The 16,686-nt window shown below is 41.1% G+C and overlaps 1 protein-coding gene and 1 long non-coding RNA gene across 4 annotated transcripts; one reads left to right on the forward strand and one right to left on the reverse strand.

The window, feature by feature from the left end:
• Window positions 1-8: 8 nt before the first annotated feature.
• On the forward strand, window positions 9-16,441 carry xkr7a (XK related 7a). Of its 2 annotated transcripts, XM_061904024.1 has the most exons (4): window positions 9-926; window positions 8,231-8,430; window positions 10,083-10,142; window positions 14,760-16,441. In XM_061904024.1, the coding sequence occupies exons 1-4, from the start codon at window positions 202-204 to the stop codon at window positions 15,707-15,709; spliced, it is 1,935 nt and encodes a 644-aa protein (XP_061760008.1). In that variant the 5' UTR covers window positions 9-201; the 3' UTR covers window positions 15,710-16,441. The 2 variants fall into 2 exon arrangements, with proteins under 2 accessions (XP_061760008.1, XP_061760009.1); XM_061904025.1 differs by lacking the exon at window positions 10,083-10,142.
• Window positions 1,733-6,668, reverse strand: LOC133554836 (uncharacterized). Of its 2 annotated transcripts, none has more exons than XR_009807230.1 (3): window positions 6,493-6,668; window positions 5,796-5,865; window positions 1,733-2,249 (listed from the first exon to the last, which is right to left on the reverse strand). It is a non-coding gene; the product is annotated as an uncharacterized LOC133554836 (long non-coding RNA). The 2 variants fall into 2 exon arrangements; XR_009807229.1 differs by lacking the exon at window positions 1,733-2,249 and adding an exon at window positions 4,047-4,677.
• Window positions 16,442-16,686: the final 245 nt, after the last annotated feature.

The raw sequence follows: 16,686 nt of genomic DNA on the forward strand, positions 1-16,686 counted from the left end.
CACTTACAATACAGATTAGAACATTTTGTATAGCTGTTATGTTTGGTAGTTACGCCTACACAAAATTAAGTTGCTGTATGAAGATTAAAAATACAATATAACAAATTCTGCACAGTAATAAACATATACATACATCAGACTTATTGTGTTCCAGAAAGACCACCGTGCCATCGCTGCTGTAAAATATTTGAAAACTGAATCATGCATGTAGAAGCCATGAACCATATTCTTTCATTTGCAGCATTCCACGGTGTAAAAGAATCGATGAGCTCCGGTTCCTCCCCATCTTCCTTACCTTCCAGTCCCCCCTCCTCCCTCGCCTCCACACACCCACAGGCTGCGCGACCCCCTCCCCCCTTCCATCATTTTCCCATCTCCTACTCACTCTCCCCTCCGACAAACATGGCTGCGAAATCTGACGGTGCAGCCGTCTCTCCGCGAAACCAAACCCCCCCCGACTGTCCTTCCAGGACGGACCACCGTCCTCCGCCTCGGCATCGCCTCCCCGCCGAGCAGCGCTACTCCGTGTCAGACTGCTGCTGGACCCTCTGCGCCCTCCTGGTCTTCTTCTCGGACGGGGCCTCCGACCTGTGGCTGGCTGCCGACTACTACCTTCGGAGGGAGTACTGGTGCTTTGCGCTGACCCTCGTCTTTGTGGTGCTCCCCTCCGTGGTGGTGCAGGTGTTGAGTTTCCGATGGTTCGCCTACGATTTCACCGACACCCCCGAGAGCGGCAAGGCTGCGGCGGCCGTGGTGGCGGCGGGGAGCGACTTCGGTGACAAGGACGGCGGTGCAGAGCGGGGCGCTGGCCGCACCTCCGCGGCGGCCGGGGTGCTGCCTGGGCCGGCCACCGGGGGCTGCTGCAGAGTGCTCATGTGGCTCTTTCAGGTCGTCATTCACATCTTCCAGTTGGCTCAAGTTTGGAGGTAACAACACCATCTATTTGTGTTTAGAGTCAACACTACATCATGTCTTGTATTGTTTGACGTTTGTGTCCGGCTTTGGAAGTGAGAATAGACTCCACCCACCCCCATCAGCACACTGGTGGGGCCAACCATCACCCAGGACCAACCATCAACTCATTTCCAAGCTAAGCTAACCATCACCCAGGACATTGCATCAACTCATTTCCATCAATGGAGCCATAAATACATCTTCTCGGTCTTGTTGCGTCCCTCATTGAGACTCAGTAGGAAGGCACTTCTTCCTAGGTCTGTGGGTCAGCAGCTCAGTCTGATGGGGAGGAAAGTGCTGGAGTGCAGGGGTGTCCTGATGGCTTTTGACAGGCTTGAGATGCTGAAGGAGGCGTTGATGGTGGGAGGAAGCTTCAGATGCAAATCAATTGATCATAAGCTGCCCATGTCAGTCTCTCTGTGCTGGACGGCTGGATATCGATTTCCTACTTCCTCCTGGGTGTGTGTGTTGTGTCCAGCAGCACATTAAAAAGCTGAATTACCGGTAATGCCATTAAAGCTGCTTTGTGGGTTCCGTTTGTTGCAGTCCGGGCGTGTATGTGTGTGCGCTCATTTAGAGGATTATACATGTGTTGGTATTAGTACATAGCGTGGTTTGCATAGGGTGATCGTTTACATTCCTCTTGGAGCAAGCAGGCAACCAGTGTTGGTTTACTGGCGTACATTATTGTGACCAGGTAATAAAGTGTAGACATTAGTTTGACATTGAGGTAAATTATACCGTTTGCAAGTTTCTTAGATGAATGTGAAGTATGGGGCAGCATGGTGTTACAGGGGTTAATGCCTGTGCCTCACAATACGAAGGTCCTAATTGGTCCTTAGTTCAATCCCAGGCTCGGGATCTTTCTGTGTGGAGTTTGCATGTTCTCACTGTGACTGCGTGGGTTCCCTCCGGGTACTCTGGCTTCCTCCCAACTCCAAAGACATGCACCTGGGGATAGGTTGATTGGCAACACTAAATTGGCCCCAGTGTGTGAATGTGAGTGTGAATGTTGTCTACCTATCTGTGTTGGCCCTGCGATGAGGTGGCGACTTGTCCAGGGTGTACTCAGCCTTCCACCCAAATGCAGCTGAGATAGTCTCCAGCAACCCCGAACGGGACAAGCGGTAGGAAATGGATGGATGGATGAATGTGAAGTAGCATGTGTTTGTATTTGGTCACAGAATCCTTTGAAGGAATATTCTACTAAGGGGCAAACATGCAAATGTCACTCACAGTTCGTTCCAGAGTTAGGGGGTTGCACCCAGGACATTGGGGAATTTAAAAGACAGCAGCTGTTGGATTTTAGGAGAGAAAATAATAAACATCAGCAACATCTGGTAAGAAGCCCCACAGATAGAAGTAGAGGATAGGGGTCAGAGGTCACCAGACTCAAACTGATCAGAGGAATAATGTCAAGGAAAGCTTGAACCGGCCAGACTGGCCGTCTCTAAGGCTAGAGTTACAAAGAGTGGGGGTTTTACGGCAAGGGGTATTTAGTCACTGTGGTCCTAGAGGACATTCAAAAGAGATTTGGCCCATTCCTTCTTCGGGAAACTGCAGTTCCTGTCTGGGGCTCGCTGAAACAAAAAAAGCTATTTGTTCAACGATTCACCTTGGCGTCTCCTTGGTTCATCACCCATTACACGACCATCGAATATACAACATCACATGTGGACTAGCTTAGCTCTCACAAGATAAACGCTTGTAGATTGGCCAGTGGTATGCAGAATAACAGCCCCATCCGTGGGAAGAGTCTACATGTTTAGGTTAACCCCAGATTTCCACTGGATTCAAAACGGCTGCTGAACGAAACCGCCAAGGAACAGCACCGCCATCGTTGCGGCTCCGTCGTGCAGCAAAATTGCACAGACTTTTACGAGATTTCCGCGCTTAATCATGCTGTAAAGGGAGCTGTAGTAAAGCAAACCTGTTACTTCCAAAAGAGCATACGCAAATAAACTGGGTCCTGCCATTTTTAACAGGCGCTAAACGGCAACACCGAAAACAGTTTTGCTGAGACAAATAACTTTATTTTTTTGTAGAAAGCAACAATACAACAGTAACATTATCCCTGTCAAGCGCGCCCCAACAACCACTACCCTGCTTTCCTGGTCCCTGTATCAGCTGGTGTTTGACACAGGCCTCAAAATCATCACATATCTGCCCAGGATATGGCTGTATATAATTATTTAATTTTGGGGTCTCCAGAATCGGCATGTGCTCATCCATTTGTGTCAGCGAGGTGAAATTACACCTGAAAACCTTTGACAAGTTGACTTCATGTCCGTTGCTGCCCTTTAGGATGTTTCAAAGTTTAAAATATGATACGTCTTAAAAACGGAGTTCTGTATTTTATTTTAAAAGTAATCCCGATAATTTTTGTGTTTGTGCATGACTTCCTGTCCAACACAACCACAATTTAGTCAAATTAAAAGGATTTCTTACTGCGATCGGCAATTATAGAAGCTCTGCGTACATTTAGAGCTGAAATGTAGAACATCAACAGCGTGTTGGTGACTTTCTGCAGGCAGTGGAAACGGACGCATTGACTTGAATAGAAATGGAAACAGTGTGTGGGTGCCGATCCGCCGCCATTTCGCATCCAGTAGAAATCCAGGGTAATGCGGATAGTTATGGCCTATGTGCAGGGAAGACATACCATCAGGCCCTTATATGGTCAGGATGGAGTCAACTTCCTCAGCACACACTCAAAAGACTTGAGATGACATCATGAGGTTTTATAGAAACTGGTTGCTTGGCTGCTCCAAGGAAGGAAATAGACATATTTTGGGTAGGCCACCTCCAAGTAATGCAGGACCCGTAAGTGATGCTCGCTTGTCAATAAAGTAAGCTTTGGTTCAACGATGCCTCACCGGCGTCTCCTTTGATCCATTCACACCGCCAAGTCGTCCTCCGGTTCGGAGGAGGGTGACAATACGCATCTATTTCTTCCTGTTTTAGCTCATTGTGTGGTGTTTCGGGTCTGTGGGACCTGTTTTCATTTCATATTAAAAGAAAAATTATACAATGAATTAATTTTTCAAACTTAGAGTCACTGACTTTAGCTTATTTTCTGTGAAGAACATATATCAGAATACATATTTAATGACCATACACCCACCAATACATTTCCATTACATATAAGTTGTCCGGGTCCAGTTGACCTAATGGAGCTAATAGAAGTGTGGAAATTGATGTTCTGTGTACCCCCCCGTCAGAGGGTCTAATGTGCGAGAAAAAGAGAGCAGACAATGTTGACAAACAATGTTGCAACCTTGTGTGGGAACTGCAGGTGCAGAAACACAAAAGAAGAATCCCCGTGGGGTGCAGAAACCGGCAGAGAAATTATCCGTTGTTACTCAGCCAGTGTTTGTGGGTCTGTTGGAGCTGTTGCATTTTGTTTACCAGATGTTTACCTTATCCCAATTAACATCCGTACAGTTTTTTAACATAAAAGTGTTTGATTGTGAGGCATTAAAAGCCACAAAATGCAACGGGTCCATCAGACCCACAAACCCTGGCTGAGTAACAACAATATGAACATTACATAAGGGTTAAGTGAAGAATGAGATGTCATTGATGAGCTGGCAGGTGAAGTGTCTGCAGGATCCAGTCAGAGAGGTGCATTTGACCTTTGTGCAGCAGGAAGTAGAACAACCGAAGGTCACGCAAACCCCATCATGGTTCACTGAGCTTGTTGACATCTTGTGATGCTTCTCCCTGAGGCGATAAGGCATTTATAGCTTCACACACAGAAGGTGTGCTTGGCTCACTCATGAGACCTCCATATCTGGAGAGAAAAGACATTTGTGCTGAACTGTGTTTACATAAAGGCCTGTGTGTCTCCCACATGTTAGTAACGAAAGGTCACCATAGCAGCAGCGGTGTGTGGGTGCGGGGGGTGGAGGGGCGGGTGTGGTGTCCATGTCAACAAGGGATTTACACTGAGCTGTGTTTGCCTAATATTCAATCTCCAATCCGGACTGAGTGCATGTATTTGTTTCCTCGCTGCAGCCATCTGACAGCTGATTTGAAGCGCAGAACATCTCTCTGCATGTTCCCTTTTTTCATGTCGCAGTTCAAACTCAAAACAGTCTGAATCTCTCTGGGCCACACAAGTCAAACTTTTATCTCCATAAGAAATATGTTACACATCACTTTAGGCCAGGGGTGACCAAATTGTGGCTCGGGGTCCATTTGCGCGCATTCTGAAAATACTATTACAAAAAAACAGATACAATTTAGAAAAAGAGAACAAATAGGAGTATGGTAACGGGGAAACAAGTCTACTTAGTGACGTTTGAAACTAGGAATGCAAAATGTTTTATTAAAGGCCTACTGAAACCCACTACTACCCACCATGCAGTCTGATAGTTTATATATCAATGATGAAATATTAACATTGCAACACATGCCAATACGGCCTTTTTAGTTTACTGAATTACAATTTAAAATTTCCCGGGAGTTTCGTCTTCGAAATGTCGTATAATGATGACGTGTACACAATACGTCACGGTTTTTTAGGAAGTATGAGCGCTGCGCACACACGCAGCTAAAAGTCGTCTGCTTTAACGGCATAATTATACAGTATTTTGGACATCTGTGTTGCTGAATCTTTTGCAATTTGTTCAATTAATATTGGAGTAGAAAGATGTAGAAAGATGGAGTTGGGAAGCTTTAGCCTTTAGCCACACAAACACATGGTAATTCCTTGTTTAAAATTCCTGGAGGTGAAACTTTCCTACGGATCAGAGCGCGGTCAAGCCAACATGAATCCCTACCAAATATCAACCAGCAGGTTTCGGTGAGAAAATTGTGGTTAAAAAGTCAGTTCTTACCGGAGAAAAGATGATCTTGTGCCGTCCATAGCTGCCGTCGACTCCTCTGAGACACTGCGCGTCCAGACACCTGTGGAGACACCCTTCCGACTATCAGGTACTATTTAACTCACTAAAACACTAGCAACACAATAGAAAGATAAGGGATTTCCCAGAATTAACCTAGTAAATGTGTTTAAAAACATCGGAATCCGTCCCAATGCAATCGTGTTTTTTTTTTAACTTTTTTTTTTTTTTTTTTTTTCTAGTCCGTCGCTATCAATATCCTCAAACACAAATCTTTCATCCTCGCTCAAATTAATGGGAAAATTGTTGTTTTCTCGGTCCGAATAGCACTTTTTGTTGGAGGCTCCCATTATAATCAATGTGAATGTATGAGGAGCCATCACACATGTGACGTCATCGTCTGCGACTTCCGGTAGAGGCAGGTAATTTCTCTTAGCACCGAAAGTTGCAAACTTTATCGTGGATGTGCTCTACTAAATCCATTCAGCAAAAATATGGCAATATCTCGAAATGATCAAGTATGACACATAGAATGGACCTGGTATCCCCATTTAAATAAGAAAATCTCATTTCAGTAGGCCTTTAAGCAGATACCAATACAGATAACTTCTGCTTTTCAATAAAAATACAGACTAAACTAATTTTTAGCTATGATATCTTATATGTAGATTTGAATCTAGTTTGTGCTCACCATTCTTTGAGGCCGCTTCCTTACCAGCGCAGATGTCTTCTTAGGCTTTGAAAACACTGTTGTGGCGATGTGGGCGTTTCAGGTTGCTGATAAGGTTTGTTGTGTAGAGTTGTTGAGTTGAGTTTGAGTTTATTTGGAACATGCACGCATGCAACATGATACATCACAGTTTCCAGTTTCTCTATTCAACATGTTCAAGAAAAAAAAGAGGAAGAAGCAGAGTTCATTTAATCCTCCCCCTTTTCCTTTACATAGCAGTTGTTAAAACTTTTGTTCACTTCTTGTTCTCAATTTTTTTGCAATATACCACAAAAGTAATAACAATAAAAATAGATAACACTTGGTGAAGTAAGTTATATTTTATATGGTGAGATGAGTAAGATCATCTTGAAACTGAATGGATGGATTAAATTAATTCAGAATGTTTATGATGGTTCTTTTTCTTTGTACTTTGTAAACACTTAAAGTTTGAAGAGTTTCTTGAAGTGGGTCATAGTACCATAATTTATTTGCTTATAATCCATTCCATTATTTAATTCCACATACAGATATACTGAAGGTCTTAAGTGTTGTACGTGCGTGCAAATGTTTTAAAATACATTTTTCTTCTAAGATTGTATTTCTCCTCTTTTGTTGAGAAAAATTGTTATACACTCTTGGATAGCAGATTAGTTTGCTTTGTGCATAATTTTAGCTGTTTGCAAATTCACTATGTTGTTGAATTTCAGTATTTTAAATTCAATGAATAAAGGGTTTGTATGTTCTCTATATCCAACATTATGTAATATTCTAACTGATCTTTTTGTAACACTGTTAATGAATGAAGTGTACTTTTGTAGTTATTTCCCCATATTTCTACACAATAACTCAGATATGGTAACTCCAGCGAGCAGTAGACAATATGGACTGATTTTTGTTCGAGAACATGTTTTGCTTTAATCATTATTGACGTGTTTCTTGCCACTTTATATTGTTTTTCTTTTTTTTTACATGAGATTTCCAGTTAATTTTATCATCAATCATTATACCTAGAAATGTGGTTTAATTTACTCTTTTAATTTGTATTCCTTTTATTTGTATTTGTGTTTAACTTTCTCTTCTACTGTTACCAAATAGCATTATTTGAGTTTTAATGAGATTCAAAGATAGTCTGTGTTGAAGTGTGATGGGTTTTTTTCCCACTCATAGAATGTTTGCAGAACATTTGGTGAAAAAATCATGCAAATTGTCTTTCTGTGAATCACTCAGAAGTCCCAAATGACCAAGGCCATGTTTGTTGGTGTGATGACGTAATCCCTCATGTGTTTATCAAGCACCCCCACTTAGTACACAAAGCTGACATCCAGGCTGCTTTGAAAAAAAACCCCATAAAGACATGCACCTGGAGATAGGTTGATTGGCAACACTAAATTGGCCCTAGTGTGTGAGTGTGAATGTTGTCTATCTGTGTTGGCCCTGCGATGAGGTGGCGACTTGTCCAGGGTGTACTCAGACTTCCACCCGAATGCAGCTGAGATAGGCTCCAGCACACCCGCGAGCCCAAAAGGGACAAGCCTTAGAAAATGGACGGATGGATGGATATATTCTGTTGGCTTTGAAAATGAAATGTATCAAAAAGGCCCGTGCATTCTTAGATTTTTCAGTGTGCGACACTTTAGTGAAAAAAGTTTGGACACCCCTGCTTTATGCAACTGTAGCAAATGACATGATATGAATTTGTCGCCCATTTGATGCCCAGGTACGTCCGAGCCCTGTATTTGGGCGTGCAAAGCCGCTGGCACAGGGAGCCCGAGCGCCGTCACTACTACTGGCGCATGATGTTTGAGAGCGCCGACATCAGTATCCTGCGTTTACTGGAGTCCTTCTTGAAGAGCGCCCCACAGCTGGTGCTGCAGCTCTCCATCATGATACTAGCTGGTCAGGTGCTGCCTCTTCAGGGTGAGTGTCCTCACAAGACCATCTGTCATTCCCTGCAGTGCACGGGACCACTAGTCCAGTTTTTCATATACTCCAGTTTGAAATACTGTGTTATATGGGAATTTCCATTTTTTTAGTGCTAGACTGCTTCATCCCAAGTGGAGGACTAATAGACTAAAAAAGTAATTTGTCCTACACGACATCAAAATGTACAACTCCTCTCTGGTGGAGGGGGGGGGTACTAGGATGACAAGGGACACAAAGCAATAACAATTTTGAAATAAACTGCAACAACAAAAAAACAGTGCAATACATTTTAAATGTGCAATAGACACATCACATATTTCATAATAGTACTGTTTTTCTTATACATATATATATATATATATATATATATATATATTTATTTTTATTTATTTATTTATATTTTTTTAATTTATTTATTTATTTTTTTTAAATTCACAACATGGTCACTACGGTCTAGTTTCTGTTGTTATATTCTTATTTTTTCTGTTATATTTTTATTCTTATTGTTACTTTTTCTTTTTTATTGTTATTGTTATATTTTTTTATTTTCTATTTACTTTTCAAATTATATCTCAATTCTGTACACTGCTGCTGGAATTTAAATTTTCCTGAAGAAATCAAAAAAGTACTATCCATCTATCTATTTATCTATCTATCTATCTATCTATCTATATAATAAATACTATAAAAGGAATAGGTCTCTGGAGTGAATGTGATATAAAGTGGAAACTTGATTTAAAAACTTAATTGTTTTTTGCACAGGTATAGGAAAATTTTTATATTGAAGCATATTTCTTATTAAAAAACAATGTAAACATGAATAGTGGGTTGCAACCTCAACAAATGTCCATGTTTTTCTAAAAGTTTATATATTTTGAACACAATATAAAATGCTATACAGTTCTGTATAGCAAACAAAGGGGTGATGGGTCAACTTTCTATTCAATAACCAAGTCAAAATACAAACATCACCACAAAGGCCAACCAACTGTTAATTTTTGTTGTTGTTGCATGTTTTGATCATTCATTGTACATACATTATTTTACAAAAGGGACGACTCGCCGCAATCAAATTTCAGCAACCATTTCGTATAGAGTGGTATTTCAGTTTTCATTAATCCTGTATTTCCTTGCAAAAGGTCAAACGAACACCGAAGCAAATGAAAACCTGAAGCAATTTTTTCCTAAAAGAATGACACAAATCCAATCGATTAATTCCAGGAATTTAATTTTTTTCAAGAATAGTTAAATTTGTACATGCAGAAAACAATGACAAATACATATAAACGATGAGGGAAATAGATACATTAAAATGTAACATCATTTTTACCTAGGTTAAAAACTGTTGTTGGCAAATACAGAGACTTTGTCTGTGTTAGTTAACAAAGAACTACAGTGATGGGCCTGGCGTCATAATGAGGTGTAACTTAATCCAGAAAAAGTGGCTTGGAAAGGTCAAATACAATGGTTGCTGAAATGTAACTGGGTTATACAAATGTGAGGGGTGTACTCAATTTTGTGAAGTGTATCTGTTGTTTAGCAGGTTGGTTCATGCAGGATGACATAAAGTGGTACACATGGGTTGTTACTGACATTCTGTACCACAAATCTTAACATGTATTCAATCTGTATTCATCTTTATCCAGATCTGCACCAATATCAAATGGGTTCTTTGCCAACCCCAACCCAAAGTATAAATGAAAACAGTTAAGTATTTTTTGCGTCACTAAAACTAACCAACTAACCCACGGACAACTAAAGGTGATCTCATCAGCATTGATTTTGACTGCAGTTTTTCATTTCGTTTTTTTTGACGAAAATGTATTTTAGTTTTAGTCAATTAAATTTCACAACATTTTAGTCGACAAAAATGATAGTAAATTCATTGGACTGTAATTGAAAGTTGGAATGTTATAGTTAGTTATTTTCTGTCAATAGGTATGTCGTAGGCATTTTTTTTTTCTGTATTTCAGCTTCATAGAGTTTGTCAAGCAGATTGTGTATTTTAGTTAGTTTTTTCCGCAGTGTTACTATTACTTGAATAAAGTCCTCATCTTTAAAAGTACTAACTGGTAATCCAGTTTAGTAATCATTTTATCATAGTTTGTTGTAGAGCAGGAGTGTCCAAAAATGTTCCACGGCATACTAAAAAGGCCAAGTAGGATGGGGCAATTAGTACACCCCTTATCTTATTAGTGAGTTATTAGTAGAAAAACACAAAATAAGACTTTTCTTGTTTGTATAAACCAAGCAAAGCATACTAGTATAGTAGTTCACATGGTAACAGTAATAGAAGTAATTTGATAGTATTAGTTTTGGCCAACTTACAGTTGTGTAGATAAGTTAAGTAAAGTACCAATGATTGTCACACACACACTAGGTGTGGTGAACTTTGTCCTCTGCATTTGACCCATCCCCTTGTTCAACCCCTGGGAGGTAAGGAGAGCAGTGAGCAGCAGCAGTAGCCACGCCCGGCAATCATTTTGGTGATTTAACTCCCAATTCCATCCCTTGATGCTGAGTGCCAAGCAGGGACGTAATGGGTCCCATTTTTATAGTCTTTGGTATGACTCAGCCGGGGTTTGAACTCACTAACGATCTCAAGGCGGACACTCTAACCACTAAGCCACTGAGTAGATCACATTGACTTGCTTGCTGATTGCATCAGAAGTCACATATGTCTATTCATTTTTTTCAAAAAATCTTTATCCATCCATCCATTCTACCGCCTGTCCCTTTTGGGGTTGCGGGGGGTGCTGGAGCCTATCTCATAATATTATTATTTGTTAAAAAAAAAAAGGGAAACGTGTCCTCTTCCTTTGGTAGATGCTTGCAGTTATTGTTTTAGCGGTGATAAACCCACCTTCCTTATCTCTCAAAGAGAATGATCTGACTGGATCTCCGTTGTAAGTCACTCCCAGTCTGACTGGACATTATCCCAACTTGTCCCAGTCATGTACAAGACAAAATTAAATATTATTCGATTTTGTTTTTCCCCCCCAAATTCTTCATCTTGTTTGTGTTTGTTAGCTAAAAGAAATAATTTTGCCATGGTCTTAGTCAACGTCAATAGTTAATGTCTTATTTTAGTAAGAGGAAAATAGGTCGTTGATGAAAATTTCAAGGGAATTAACAACATAAACATTGGACCACAGCATAACCTGTGCTCATGTTTTAGTTGTGGGGACAAAACACTGCTTTCAACACAGCATGGCTGCCATTTTCAACCTAATATAGTGCTTCTATGTTGTCTAATGTTAGCTACTTCTCTTGGTTTTTAATGTCTATTTTCTATTTTCTGCTGGATTTACTCTCTATTTTAGTGGTTCTCTACCCTTTTTCAGTGATGTACCCCCTGTGAACATTTTTTTTAATCAAGTACCCCCTAATCAGAGCAAAGCATTTTTGGTTGAAAAAAATAGATAAAAATGTAAAATACAGCACTATGTCATCAGTTTCTGATTTATTTAATTCTTGGGGAAAAAAGATATAAAAATAACTAAAAACTTGTTGAAAAATACACAAGTGATTCAATTATGAATAAAGATTTCTACACATAGAAGTAATCATCAACTTCAAGTGCCCTCTTTGGGGATTGTAATAGAGATCCATCTGGATTCATGAACTTAATTCTAAACATTTCTTCACAAAAAAATAAATCTTTATCATCAATATTTATGGAACATGTCCACAAAAAATCTAGCTGTCAACACTGAATATTGCATTGTTGTATTTCTTTTCACAGTTTATGAACTTACATTCATATTTTGTTGAAGTATTATTCGATAAATAATTCTATAAAGGATTTTTTAATTGTTGCTATTTTTTTAGAATATTAAAAAAAAAATCTCACGTATCCCTTGGCATACATTCAAGTACCGCCAGGGGTACGCGTGCCCCCATTTGAGAACCACTGCTCTATTTAATGCTGCAGCTGTCACATATACTGTAATATTGTACATGGTAATTGTTATATATTGTATACATGACATAGACATAATATAATATATCAGTATATATAATATGTAATATACTCTACATTAGGGGTGTAACTGTACACAACAATTTTGGTTCAGTACGTACCTCGGTTCAGAGGTCAAGGTTCGGTTCATTTTCGGTACAGTAAGAAAACAAAAAAATATAAATTTTTTGGTTATTTATTTACCAAATTTGCAAAATCTTCCACCAAAATATTTTTCTCAGTGGAATATTTGATGTGACGTAATCTGAACCTTGGATAGGTCAATAATTCATAATAACATTGATTTTGATTCAGTATTTTGTTTTGAGCAATGACAGTTTAAAAGAAGGAAAAAAAACAGCTTTGTTTTGTTAGTCAACGTTGCAACTTTTTCTTAATTACATTTAGCCTTTAAGCTTTTTTATTTCACTTTTGTTTATGTTTTTGTTTATTTTAATAGTATTTTTTGAATGGGCCGTGGGCCTTTAAAACATTAGCTGTGGGCCGCAAATGGCCTCCGGGGCACACTTTTGACACTCCTGCTATAGATAATAAAAAATAAAATCTGATAAATCTGTGGGTAAAAATCAGAGCCTGGCGACGCATGCGCGTTTATCATAACTCTCTCGCTCTCGCTCTCTCTGTCCATCCCTCACGAATGCTGCTGCGCACACAATTTGTTTTGTTTTAACCCCTTCTTAACCCCGAACGTACATTGAAAATACACGCAACCCAAACATAAAATGCCGGACAGTTGAGGCATTTAAGAAAATCCACCCGGACAGCCCCGCAAAAGAGGACATGTCCAGTGAAAAGAGGACGTATGGTCAGTCTATCCTATCCCGGTCGCTGCTAGCATGCCTTGTGTTGTGCCTCGGTGTGCATTGTTTACACCAGTGTTTTTCAACCACTGTGCCACGGCACATTTTTGTGCCGTGAGATATTGTCTGGTGTGTCGTGGGAAATTATGCAACTTCACCTAATTGGTCTAAAAAATGTATTTTGCAAATCAGTAATTATGTTAATGTGCCGTTGAGTGCAGTGTTTTTCAACCACTGTGCACCTAATTGGATTAAAAGTATTTTTTGCAAACCAGTAATCATAGTGTGCAAATAATGTGTTGTTGTTGAGTGCCCGTGCTGTCTACAGCTCAACAGAATAACTGTGTAATACTCTTCCATATCAGTAGGTGGCAGCAGGTAGCTAACTGCTTTGTAGATGTCGGGAAAAGTGACAAGGTTTGCAGGTAAAAGGTATTCAACCCTTAAACCAAAAATAAACAAAAGGCAAGTGCCGCTAAGAAAAGGCATTGAAGCTTAGGGGAGGCTATGCAGAATGAAACTAAAACTGAACAGGCTGCGAAGTAAACAAAAACAGAATGCTGGACAACAGCAAAGACTTACAGCAGGTGGAGTAGACAGCGTCCACAAAGTGCACCTAGTTTGAGACCACATCTATAGTGATGCATGGTTGGTTTTGGTTTGAATTCATATCCAACAATTGCGAGAACGACTTTTGACTGTCAATATCGGTTGCTGAGTTTCACTTTTTAATTTTTTCTGCTGGTGGTGTGCTTCGGGATTTTTTCAATGGAAAAAAATGTGCCTTGGCTCAGAAAAGGTTGAAAAACACTGGTTTACACAACTTGCGGTACGCAATTTAATATGTCCGTGTGGAAACTCGATCGGTACACCTCCGAACCGAACCGAAACCCCCGTACCGAAACGGTTCAATACAAATACACGTACCGTTACACCCCTACTGTACATATATTATGTAAGTAATAATAATAATAATGGATTAGATTTATATCGCGCTTTTCTATTGTTAGTCACTCAAAGCGCTCACAGTGAAGTGGCAACCCATCATTCATTCACACTTGGTGGTGGTAAGCTACATCAGTAGCCACAGCTGCCCTGGGGTAGACTGACGGAAGCGTGGCTGCCAGTTTGCGCCTACGGCCCCTCCGACCACCACCAATCATTCATTCATCATTCATTCACCAGTGTGAGCGGCACCAGGGGCAAAGGGTGAAGGACACAACGGCAGCGATTTGGATGTCAATAGGTGGGAAGCGAACCTGCAACCCTCAGGTTTCTGGCACGGCCGCTCTACCCACTACGCCATGCCGCCCCCAATATAATAAGTATTACATATATATGTTATATTTTATATCGCTATATTTAGTCTATTTGTACCTGCGTTGTCCTTTCCATCCTTACACTTTCCATCATTGTAACTGTGCTACTGTGTGGAACAATTTCCCTTGTGGATCATTAAAGTTTGTCTAAGTCTGAGTCTAAGTTTCACTTCACTACTAAATCTTCACTCGTTTGCACCTTGCTTTGCTCAACTCCCGCAGGACTTTCAGCGTCCGCCTCCCTGATGTCCCTGGCCTGGATGATCGCCTCCTATCAGAAAGTGTTGAGGGACTCCAGAGACGATAAGCTCCCCATGACCTACAAGGCAGTCGTCGTCCAGATCTTGTGGCATCTCTTCACCATCGGGGCCCGCGCGCTGGCCTTCGCCCTCTTCGCCTCCGTGTTCCAGCTTTACTTTGGCATCTTCATCGTGGCCCACTGGTGCATCATGACTTTCTGGATCATTCAAGGCGAGACGGACTTCTGCATGTCCAAGTGGGAGGAGATCATCTATAACATGATGGTGGGCATCGTGTACGTTTTCTGCTGGTTCAGTGTGAGGGAGGGCCGCACTCGCTGCAGGATGCTCACCTACAACCTGACCGTGTTCGTGGAGAACGTAGCTCTCGCCGCCACCTGGTATCTGTACGGCGGCACACATACCTCAGACTTTTACGCCGTTGTTATGGTGTGCGTGGTGGCCAGCAGCTACGCTCTGGGCACCTTCTTCATGTTTGTTTATTACTGTCTGCTGCACCCTGACGGCCCCGTCTCAGGTTGGGGCTACATATCGGAGAAGGAGGTGGCGGCGGAGGCGCTGGTGTCCCCGACCGCCAGCCTCCCCCCTGACCTGGTGAGCAGCCCACCCAGGACCCTGCAGAGAACTAAAGACAGAGAGCAGGGGCCCGGGATGGACGGAGACGTGTTCCTGGTGCGAACACTTCGGGGAAGACGGGCCCCGGCGCCCCACCCTACACCAGGGACGGAAGGGCCCGTCATCCGAATAGACCTGCCCAGGAAGAGTTACCCCGCCTGGGACGCTCACTACATCGACCGCAGGCTGCGCAAAACAATCCTGGTGCTGGAAAGCGCGGCGCCGGTTGCTCCGAGGATTCAGTACCGCTGCCTGGGCACGCCCAAAGAAGTGATGGAGTACGAGACCACCGTGTGATGGTGACCCTTCATCTCCATGACGACTGCCAAGCAGTGGAGACAAATAATGGGAGTGTTTTGGTTTGTTTTTTTTTCGCAAATGCAAATATGTTGTGGGATGGTGTTGCATACAGTCACGGTCAAAAGTTGACACACACTTGTAAAGAACATAACATCATGGCTATCTTGAGTTTCCAGTCATTTCTACAACTCTTATTTTTTGTTATAGAGCAGGGATGTCAAACTCAAATACAGAGTGGGCCAACATTTTAAAAATTAACCTTTTAATAGGGACCCAAACAAGTTTTGCATTGAATGTTGAACAAGCAAGGCTTATATAACTTTATAGTGACATGCAAAATCGAGCTTGAAATAATAATAATTTAACATATCGATTGCAAAATTTAAATAAAAATTGAATGCCTCTTTTCTATTTGCAGCCTTCTGAGGTAAATATCTAAATAAACTTTTTCCATAGGCTAATAATACATTTGAAAATAAAATAACAATAATAAATTAATCAAACATTCGAGCCTTAAAGTAGCAAGAGAAAGCACATGAATAAAACGTTAATCATTGCTACAATGATTTGATTTAACACTGAATATGGAACAAGCAACGCATATATAACTTAACAGTGCAAAATCAACTTTCAAAAAACAAAAGGAAAAAAAAATCAAATTAAATCAAACATTTAATGCCTCTTTTCTATTTGCAGCCTTCTGACTTAAATATCAACATTAACTTTTTCCACAGGCTAATAAATTAAACAATGAGGTGGGTGGGGTTGTGGGGGGGGGCGGGGGGGGGGGGTGTATATTGTAGCGTCCCAGAAGAGTTAGTGCTGCAAGGGGTTCTGGGTATTTGTTCTGTTGTGTTTATGTTGTGTTACTGTGCGGTTGTTCTCCTGAAATGTGTTTGTTGTTCTAGTTTGGTGTGGGTTCACAGTGTGGCGCATATTTGTAACAGTGTTAAAGTTGTTCATACGGCCACCCT

This window comes from Nerophis ophidion, linkage group LG06 (genome assembly GCF_033978795.1).
Source record: "Nerophis ophidion isolate RoL-2023_Sa linkage group LG06, RoL_Noph_v1.0, whole genome shotgun sequence".
Classification (NCBI taxonomy): Eukaryota; Metazoa; Chordata; class Actinopteri; order Syngnathiformes; family Syngnathidae; genus Nerophis; species Nerophis ophidion.

What these genes read in the sequence shown, in the direction of transcription:
- xkr7a (XM_061904024.1), top strand. Translation starts at nt 202, where the DNA reads ATGCATGTAGAAGCCATGAACCATATTCTTTCATTTGCAGCATTCCAC. An exon ending in TCAGGTGCTGCCTCTTCAGG is followed by an intron (nt 8,431 to 10,082) that starts GTGAGTGTCCTC and finishes ATCTTTATCCAG; the next exon opens with ATCTGCACCAATATCAAATG. An exon ending in CCAAAGTATAAATGAAAACA is followed by an intron (nt 10,143 to 14,759) that starts GTTAAGTATTTT and finishes CAACTCCCGCAG; the next exon opens with GACTTTCAGCGTCCGCCTCC.